The sequence below is a fragment of the Sinocyclocheilus anshuiensis genome, unplaced genomic scaffold (genome assembly GCF_001515605.1).
Source record: "Sinocyclocheilus anshuiensis isolate Anshui unplaced genomic scaffold, SAMN03320099.WGS_v1.1 scaffold469, whole genome shotgun sequence".
In the NCBI taxonomy this organism is placed as follows: domain Eukaryota; kingdom Metazoa; phylum Chordata; class Actinopteri; order Cypriniformes; family Cyprinidae; genus Sinocyclocheilus; species Sinocyclocheilus anshuiensis.
Window position 1 is genome coordinate 1,208,475 of NW_015537995.1, and position 10,676 is coordinate 1,219,150.

The 10,676-nt window shown below is 36.4% G+C and overlaps 1 protein-coding gene across 1 annotated transcript in view; it reads left to right on the forward strand.

Moving 5' to 3' along the window:
* Positions 1–8,695, forward strand: part of LOC107676173 (lymphoid enhancer-binding factor 1-like) — a 34,765-nt gene extending 26,070 nt beyond the window's left edge. The window contains exons 5-10 of the mRNA XM_016470693.1: positions 1,521–1,563; positions 1,729–1,848; positions 3,047–3,209; positions 3,796–3,903; positions 7,592–7,640; positions 8,649–8,695. Coding sequence (XP_016326179.1) covers positions 1,521–1,563; positions 1,729–1,848; positions 3,047–3,209; positions 3,796–3,903; positions 7,592–7,640; positions 8,649–8,683 — 518 coding nt within the window. The 3' untranslated portion in view covers positions 8,684–8,695. The remainder of the gene's footprint in view (positions 1–1,520; positions 1,564–1,728; positions 1,849–3,046; positions 3,210–3,795; positions 3,904–7,591; positions 7,641–8,648) is intronic.
* Positions 8,696–10,676: the final 1,981 nt, after the last annotated feature.

Here is a 10,676-nt window from a genome sequence, read left to right on the forward strand (position 1 = left end):
AGAGAGAGAGAGAGAGAGAGAGAGAGAGAGATACAGTATGGGTCAAAATGTATTTTCATAGGGACTACAAATTTTCAGTTTTTCACCCAAAAATTACAAATCTGTCATTTTAATACACCCCCATGTCTTTCCAAACCTGTATGACTTTCTTCTGTGAAACATAATATAATATATTTTGAAAAATGTCAGTGTTTTTTGCCAATATAATGGAAGTCAATGGTGACCAAAATTGGTTGGTTACCAACATTCTCCAAAATATATTCTTTTGTGTTCCACAGAAGAAATAAATGCCGGTTTAGATAGACATGAGGCTGGCAGAATGTTTATTTTTGGTGAACTTTTCCTTTTTATGTGTATGTTTGTAATGTTATTATCTTGTGTTTTTTAAGCACTCTTTCTCTGTTATCACTGATCCAAAGAGACATTAACTATATTCTTACACTTAATAAGCTAACAGCTCATTCTCACTAGAATCTTATTTCCCTCAAGTCAGTTAAAAGAGGTGGGGTTAAAGTTTAAAAGGGGCGGAGAGGTTTTTTGGCAGGCGTTGTTGCACGCGAACCCAACTCCATATGTGCTCCTTCCGGCTAACACTCACCTCTGTGGCGACCGGCGAGGGAGCGGGCAGACAGGATGTGATGAAGCGGAGGAGGTCTGGAGAGCTATAAATAGCCTGAATGAGGCCGCACGCCACGAGCAGATTGGCCAATGATCCAAAACTTGCTCTGTTTTCATACACAAACACAAACATGGAGTCACTTACTCATCAGACATAATACGCTGAGGGCGGGATTGAAAATAATACACTTGTGAGAGTAGCCTTTTCAAGATCTTTTTTCAGGTGTTTCATGATTCAGTCGTCTCACTTGGCGTGGAAAGTTGACATAAAATCAAAATAGACCCTGTTTACCACTTAAATACACATTCCTGATTCTACTGTGTATATTATTTAAAAGATAAAACAAATGTTTGTCTAGAAATCTTTCATCAGACTCTGCCTCTGAAATGATCTCCCTTTTCTGCTGATGTCACCTAGGCTGTGCAGGAGGAGAAAATGATGTTAGCCAGTAGTTAACGCAGTAATTCAATACCCATTTTAGTCCTTTTCTGAACCAAACTGCTCCATGTGAAACAATGGAGAGAAAAATGATGAGTTGGAGATGCAGGGGTTGTTTTTAAACTGCATGTTCTTGCTGTGTGTGTGTGCGTTTGTTTAATTTAGCCCTAGGGTCTTACTTCACTTTTTCCCTCCTCGATTTAAATCTTTATACACAAACACAGTCTTGACCTCGGTGCAAATGTGTGTATGTGAGAGCATGCATGCGTGTGTTTGGAGTGAAGTTGAGAAGCTTAGAACCGCAGGCCAACTGACATCCATAAGCAGCGTGAATCATATCAGCAGGGCTTATTAGAACAGCGCCGACTGTGATGCCACACTGCTGCTCTCCAGTTGCGTCTATCTCACACTAACACACGCCGATGTCGTTTTCTCATTTGCTCCTTCTTGAATCCTGATGCAGGTATGCCCAGGCATCATCCTGGATCCAGAAGAATTGGGAAGACGTATTGGACCTTTATTTATTTATTTATTGGCGATTAGGCCATACAATCCCGAAGACTATTTTATTTTATTTATTTTTTGCATGAATCTTCAAAAGGTTAAGACATAACTAATAATGTGGATAGTGAATGATGCATTAACCCACACACATTATGTTTTGCTCTCAGGTTCTCTCATCACATGGTACCAGGCCCTCCTGGACCCCATGTCACGGGAATCCCCCATCCCGCCATTGTCAACCCACAGGTGAAACACGAACCACATCACGACTCAGACCTGATGCACATGTGAGTATCCCATTTAGTAAGCTGCTAGCATTCAACAGCATGCTCAAAATGCAATCTGTGTATTTATGTTTCCTCATAGCAAATATATTTACCCTGCTTTCATTATTAGGGAATTTTTGTTTCAATTTATTAGTAATGGTTAATATGAGATATATAGGCTGATATTGTATATTTATTTGTGCTCATTTCCATTATTTAACATGATTAATTAATTATTAATTAGTTTAATAATACTAATAAATGCAATCTACTAAATCTCAAAATGAAAATCTATTTTTTTTTCATACCATACATTACAATGTTGTGCATTTAAACTAGGCATTAAATAAAAATTCATTCTATCTATCTTCTAAATGCATATTACAGATCTTATCATTCATTAATCTGTGCATGTTTAATTTTTTAAGTTTATTTACATTTTTTGACCTCAAAGTTGAATTAAAATGTCAAAACCGGACTTTTAAAACATGACACTTCTCTTTGGTAACACATGCAGGACTTCTCTGATGACTTTGCAAGCTCACATTCATCTGCCTCCACTTTCAAGTACAATGCCGCATCTCAAAATCCAAGTTCCACCCTACATTTTATTTTTATTTTCTAAATCTGTTACAATATGGAAGCAAGATCTGTCACTGCTTCGGTTTCATCATGATTTCAGTTTTTAGTGTTTTATTTTTAATTTATTCAGACAAAATTGTCTTGAAATTTATTATCAGCCGTTTATCCGTTATCAGCCATAACATGAAGTATCTGCTCCAGTTTTTATTGTTGTATATTTATTTTATTTTTTTCTAATTTTGACCGTTATGAGCCATGCAGCTGGCTTGAGGTATCAGGTCCAGGTCACCAATGGGAGTGAAATACTGGGAGCTGTAGGGCTTGGGAGTCATAGAGTTGGAGGGAATATGAAAGTTTGGTTGCCATTACTGGTGAAGTAATCTCTTTGCATGAAAGCACCCAACTGGACATAATTAAAAGCCGCTGCTAGCTTTTCGGCACTGGCTCCCAGATTGTTCTCTCATGCAGCCTTCCGATTGGCGGCTGGAATCAGACATTTGGCGCTCTCACACTCCATGGCGTCGCTGTGGCAGCCGCTTTCACATCACCCTCTGAGCGTTTTTCCCCTTTGTATTTCCCTGTATCACTTAATTCTTCCCCCTCTTTTTTTAACTCTTTCCTCCTCTTGTTTCTCCAGGAAACCTCATCACGAGCAGAGAAAGGAGCAGGAGCCCAAAAGACCTCACATTAAGAAACCTCTAAACGCTTTCATGCTGTATATGAAAGAGATGCGTGCCAATGTGGTGGCCGAATGCACGTTGAAGGAGAGCGCCGCGATCAATCAGATCCTCGGGCGGAGGGTACGTATCTGATTTGCGGGTCTCTCGCACCATGTGACCTCCTTCACAAAGGGGTCTATTGTAGTTAGCACTTCTGTCTAACTCAATTTTACAAGTACACCAACACACAAGCTGACAGCTCAGAAATCTGGTCAGGTAGCATCTTTAACGCTCCATTTTGGAATGGGAAAAAGAGTACCATTAAACATATTTAATGCTTTAACCAAAGCCTCTGCGGTTTGAGGCGGCTAGCCACAGTAAAGGACCGTTTTGCGGCAGTGTAGGGTAATTGCACCCTGACATGGTTTGAAGTAAAGCGCCGCTAAATTGAAACCAGTGTTTTGATATGAAATCAAAGTTTCGTGTTTTTTTCCCCTTCCTTTCTCTCATCGCTGCATATGTTAATCTCTTCATCATGTTCCATTCCACCCCCAGGCACGCGTGCACATGCACTCGCACACATTTACCCGCACACACACGCAACGTTTGAGAGTTAACAAGGATTTTTAGCCAAACGCAAGCACGCGTCTCTTTGGAAGAAACTTAAAAGTGCATGTCAGTAATTGACTACCCCCCCCCCTCTCTACTCTCCCTCTGCACTGAACAGTGGCATGCTTTATCTCGGGAAGAGCAAGCTAAGTATTACGAATTAGCCCGCAAGGAACGGCAGCTCCATATGCAGCTTTACCCAGGATGGTCTGCCAGAGACAATTATGTAAGTGTCCACACTAACACACTGCCTGAGAGTGAGAGTTGTGTCATGTGTTGATTGCATGAAAGTAAATATAATGCTTGTCTTTAAAAGTGAAAATATATGCATACTACTATTGTTTGCTTAGTAGTCCAAATGTTTAACTGTTGTAAAATGAGTTTGAGGTTATGTCAGAAAAGTCTAAAGGGCTATTCAAAAAGTCTGACGGGACTGAATGATACTACAACACAACAGTTATAGAACAAAATATTCACAAGTTAGATACCAGCATTTCTCTGATACTTGAATTAAAGGGACAGTTCACCCAAAAATTACAATTGTCATAATTTACTCACTCTCCACTTGTTCCAAACCTGTATGAGTTTCTTTTTTTCTGTTGAACACAAAAATAGGATATTTTGAAGAATGTTGGTAACCAAACAGTTGATGGTAGCCATTGTATTTTTTCCTTACTATGGAAGTCAATGGGCACCGTCAGTTTTTTGGTTACTACCATTCTTCGAAATATCATCTTTTGTGTAAAACAGAGAAAAGAAACTCCCAAATGTTTGGATCAAGTGGAGAGTGAGTACATTATGACACAATGTTTAGGTGAACTATCCCTTTAATTAACAATTTATCTTTGTTAATTTAAAAATACATTCATTCATGAAACATAAGCAGCACAGATTTTAGTAAATGGCTCATAAAAACTTAAATTATTGCATTGAATGTAACGGTTTGCATACAATTTGTTGATTTACTGAATTTATTCTGCTTGAGTTTCATAAAAGGGTTTCCAAAATACAAACTAGGGCTGGGCGATATGGCCAAAAAAATTATCACGATCATTTTTTTCATATCAGTCGATATCGATAATTATGACTATAAATGTCAAATCTTTATTTCTTTCAAGTTTAAAGCCAGATTTTTGCTCCAAAGTGAAAGTTATAGAAACGAGACCATTAATTTTCCTTAACAAAATAAATATCTGAATAGAAAAATACATTTCTTAGTTTCTGCATGTTCTAATGAGTGATATTGTTTCAAATGAAGAAACAGGTTTGGGTTGCCTGATAATATTAATAATAATAACACTTTTTTGTCTCTTAGAAATGCACATCTGATAGTAGCATGAGTTAGGATGCAGAGGTACATTTTTGTTCATTATCAAAATCAGTAACATCTGTAAAAAAAAAAAATTGTAGCAACCTCAGCTTTATATGGTTAAATTTAATCTGACCAAGGTTTTTTTTATTTTTATTTTTTTTATTTAAATTAAGCATTGGTCTCCCATAGTAGCATACATTTAAATCATGATAAACACAGTTAAAACCACACATATAACACCTCAATACCATGGTAAAAATATAACTATATGGTTTTTAAGTAGCCTATTTGCATGAAAAACAGTAACGTTAGTCTAAAAACATTCAGTATAAATGCACACATGCTATAGCTTAATCACAAATACATACTATAATTATATACCATTACTCCTTTAATAAAATTCAGTGTGAACATCCCAAATTTCTGTCACAATACCATGGTGCAGTGAGTGTTACTACAGTAAATCCACGGTAAATGATGGCAATGTGTAGATTGAAAAGCCTTCTGACTATCTCGTTGCACACATCGTTTCTCCTGTTTGGCTTTAAACTAGTTTAAATTACAGAGTAATTTGTGTTCATCGCTCTATTCGCGCTTCACACTGGATCTCACAGCGCTGTTTAGTGCTCGAGTGACCGAGTAAACACATCTGCTCTATGAGCTCGCGCGGCGTGGCAGTTTGAACTGTGTTCCGAACGGATAAACGGTCCGTGTAGCGCGATTCAAATGAGTCGCGCTGTTTCGTTCAGCTTTTGGCGCGTAAACATTATATCGAACACTTCATATCGTTTTAATCGAGGAAAATTATATCGTGATAATTATCGCTATCGAATTATCGCCCAGCCCTAATACAAACAGATTAAATTTCTGTAAATGATTTCTAAAAACCTTCTTGTGTAAATTGTTGCATTGAAAGTGATACTTTACTAGGTTTTATGACTGATTTACATGAATTTGTTCTGATCACGTTTCATAAATGTGCGCGAGAAACCAGAGCAGATTGAAGTTGTGTAAACTGTTCATAAAAACATTCTTGCACAAATTGTTGCATTGTACCAATTTACGCAAGAATAGTTTTATGACTGATTCATGAAACAAAAGTGGAACAAATTTGTGTAAATTGTTTGTACAAATGCTCCTTTGTAAATTGCATTTCATAAGAATGATTTTATGAACGACTTACACAATTTGTTCTGCTTCTTTCATAAATGAAGCTCAGAAACATGAACATACATTTTTGTACAACAAGAAATTGTAAAAATATTTTTACGTAAATTGTTAAATGTAATCTTTTTTTAAATGACTAATTTCTGTTCTGCTTATGGTACATGAATGCCAATTACATCTTATTATAAGCATTTTATTATGGACATGATGTGGATGCTCATTAAAAGCTTCTACTATTTTCATGAGTAATTGCCTTCAGAGTGTCGCTCCCAAGCTCTTACAGCTGTCACATACTAAAAGTTTTCCAGAAGAGACATATTGCTAACCATTTACTCAATATTATTACATTTATACAATTATTCCTTTAGTTTATACAAATGTGTCAGATATCAAGGCAGTTAGCTTGTAGAATTCACATCCAAAATGTATGTTGTGATGACAACTTTGGACGCCTAAGTTTTAACTGGCATAAATCTCACTCAATATGAAGTGCCAGGATGTGCTGCTAAAACTAAAACCTGGCTTTCACACTAATCACCAAATGGAAAGGCAACAAGGCTAAAAAGAAACACTTCAAAGACAGATGAACTTTCATCTCCACTTATATATTAGTGGTGGGAGCACACTTGTATTTAATAGTGCTAAGGATTCTGAGTGTATCCCTGCTCTGTCATAGACATTTCTACTGCTCTGGGCTTCTTGGTTCTGTCAGCCAGGGCTAGAATACACAGATTAGTGACTGAATAAGTGGATTATCAGACTTTACAGCAGGCAACCAAAGCATGGCTCATATTGGACCGCAAAATGACAGTGCGGCGCTATCGATACCTATAGTCATCCTGCCAGGGGATTTTGGGTAAGCTACAAATCCTAAAGCAGTCCAGACTTCTCACTCAAGAGGAGTGTTTGTCGTGTCAGTTGGAGTAGGGGCAGATGTTTTATTCATGTTTAACTTTCCGATTGGTGATTAGGCCATGCAATCCAGAAGAATTAGGAAGGAGTTTTAGATTTTATTTTATTTGACTTTATCTTACTTCATTTTACTATTTTATTTTATTATTTTATTTAAAAAATAATATATATATATTTTAATTTAATTTAATTTAATTTAATTTAATTTAATTTATTAAGTTAAGTTAAGTTAAGTTAAGTTTAGTTTAGTTTAGTTTAGTTTAGTTTAGTTTAGTTTAGTTTAGTTTAGTTTAGTTTAGTTTAGTTTAGTTTAGTTTAGTTTAGTTTAGTTTAGTTTAGTTTAGTTTAGTTTAGTTTAGTTTAGTTTAGTTTAGTTTAGTTTTCATGCAATCCAGAAGAAGTAGGAAGGAGTATTGGACCTATTTTTTTATTATTATTATTTTTTTTTTATATATCACTTCATAAATAGCAGAAATGTCATGTTTTTATAATGCCGCTTCATATTCCTCTGGCTATTTTATAGGGGAAAAAAAAGAAGCGGAAGAGGGAAAAGATCCAGGAACCTGCTTCAGGTAAGACTCCTAAACATCCAATCCCTACTGTAATTTGTCCTGTTTCATTAATGTACGCACTAGTTTGTGAATAAGGTGGTAAAGTGGTTAATGTTGGGATAACGCATTCTCAATACGCTTTCACACAGTCAGTTTCAATCATAAAAGGATGTTTTTATAGTCAACATGAACATTTATGAATTGAAATCTTTGTTGGTTGCTTGAAAATCCACAAGTCTGCGGTTTTACTGTTCTGTATGTTTCTTTAATCTGTAAATTTTGCAACATTATGAACAGTACACCCACCCCACCACTCCATCTTTCCATCTTCTCCTCACAATCAAGTCTTTAGGATTAGTCTGTTTTAAAGTCCACATGCTTCCATCAGTGCTGCTAACTTTTCTATTTGCCCTTTTATAAATGTATTAGTGATGTGTGCTTGTACATTTAACAATTCAATGTATATTTGGTGCTAAGTCTAGGCAGTTTAATTATAGAGCTGTGTATGATGGACAAGTTAAAGGAATAGTTCACACAAAAATGGAAATTCTGGCTTCATTTACACTAGCTCATGTTTTTCCAAATGGAAATGACTTTTTTTTTCTTTTAAGGAACATGAAAGGTGAATTTTTGAAGAAAGAGTAGCCTACTAGGACTGTCAAGCTACTAAATGACAAAACTCTCCTTAAAGTGTCCATATGACTAATTTGTGAGCGAAACTTTTCAATCGTTTAATCCAATTCCCAAGAATCAACCTGTATGATTTGTTCAGCACATTATTCAGAATTTCTCCCTTTCTGTTCAGTGAAAAAAAAGAGAATCCTAAACATTGGAAACGACATGAAAATGAGTAAATGACGACAGAGTGTTCATTATTGGACGAACTGTTCCTTTAATGAACAATGTTAATGTTTTAACTAGGCCAGCAAACTCTGTTTGTTGGCCCTACATTGACAACTAAGACCAGATATGGACTTAGGTGTTATTTGGAGGCACATCCTGGTAATTAAAAGCTACGATTTCCTGCAGGTACAGGCCAGAGAATGAAAACGGCGTACATCTGAACAATGGTAAGAGCCTCTTCCGTACCTCTGGTCTGATTGAGTCATGATGTGGTAAACTCCCTATTTTCTAATGTGGTTCTTAGCAATCAGAAAAACATGAGACTAATCCTAAAGGCCCACTTTGAGTTCACCAATCAACCATTCACTGTTGTATTGCGAAAGCTGTTGTTTGCATCATGCGAGTGTGTGCTAACGTTACAGGGTTTCGTCTTCCGAACACACTGATGAATTGTTGTGACAAGTCATTTTTCTTTTCTAACTCTGTTTAAGGACTCCATTACATCCCTTTTCCTGTAGACTGATGTGTGGCATGTGGCATTGAGTGGCGTGTTAGTATTTTCAGAAGACCAGTGCTTTTTATCAAGAACAGTTTGCAAGCATACCATTTGTTTGAGAGATCACAGAACAGCGTAATCTCGACAAAGTCGGCTCAGAACATCAAGTCCACACTATCAGGTTTCTTTCCTCATTAATTTCTTCCATCTTTAATATTTGGCATGCAGCATCAACGTACAATGCTGTGGCTCACGGCCATGTTGGACTGGGGCTTTTTTCGGTTTTTCGAGAACATTTGGAAACTGGGATGGTATTGAAAGAGTCGACCCAGATGTAAGCTAACTCTTTTAGCATTCACCCATATGGCCCCCATGTGTTTTCTAGCCAACCCTGTGAATGAACGAAGCCCTTGCCAGCATATTTGGCTTGCGCTGTGCTTTTTAATTTTCTAGCGATTAAGCTAGCAACTGGCCTGAAAGAACTTAGTTCTCTAAACAAAGAAGAAAATCGTCTCAGGTGAAAGTCTATGAGGAATTTCAGCATCAAGGACAGTAGTAAGCAAGGGGAAATATCTATTTTCTCCTTGTCTTATTAAGTCACCCCACATCCTGTAATTCTGCTTCTTTTTGCTATGAAAGCTGCGCAGATGTGACAAATCTGGTCATACCCAAAAACCTACAAGACAAAGGTTTTACGGTTGATCAGTTCTCTACCCTGTGGCTCCCGAACACAAATTGGACTGTTTCGCACTCGTTCTCTTTTTTTTCTGTGGGCTGCAATAGCTTTGAAAACGCAGCTGAAAGGCTCTCTATCTTCGATCCAATAATTAGCGGTGCCAAGCGAACTGCAAATGGATGCCCCAACTGATTCATCGTGGCAGCTTTAAACGAACATGCATAAAACAGAAAATATTGCCACCGCTTGTCAATTTATGCAGATCCGACAAACTGAGAAACATCACATTTGTCTTTTATGTTTATTCGCCTTCCAAATTATATAGTGAGCAATTTAATAGTTTTAAACAAAAAAAGACTGATAATATTTTTGGTAATGGATAGGATCATAATAACATCAACAGTGGAAAAAAATCCAGTTAAATCCAGCATTTCTAGTTAAAATATCCAATTGAAATTCACTTGAAGCAACAGAGAATGATAATATACATAAGACAGAGAATGCCACCGCTTGTCAATTTATGCAGATCCGACAGGCTGAGAAACATCAAATTTATTTATTATTTATTCATCTTCCAAATTATATAGTGTATGCTTAAATATTTTTAAACAAAAAAAGAGTGATAATATTTTTGATAATGGATAGGATAGCATACAATAGTGCAAAATAATATCCAGTTAAATCCAGCATTTCCAGTTAAAATATCCAATTAAAAGACCCTAAAATTCACTTTTGTTTTGATTTTGTTTTTTTTGGTGCGTTTAAGACAAAATACACATGTATTAAATATACACTACCATTTAAAAGTTTGGGGGGTCAGTAAGATTTAAAAAAATGTTTTTAAAGTGCCCCTATTATGCCATTTTTACGGTTCCTAATATTGTTTTGGGAGTCTCCTACAATAGGATTACATGCATGCAAGGTCAAAAAACACTTTCGTTTTCTCAAAATATACATTTTAATATAACCTAATTTTCCAGCGATTCTCAAACGATTCGTTCAAAGCAGTTCAAAGATTCAGTCTCTCAAAACCCCTCCTTTC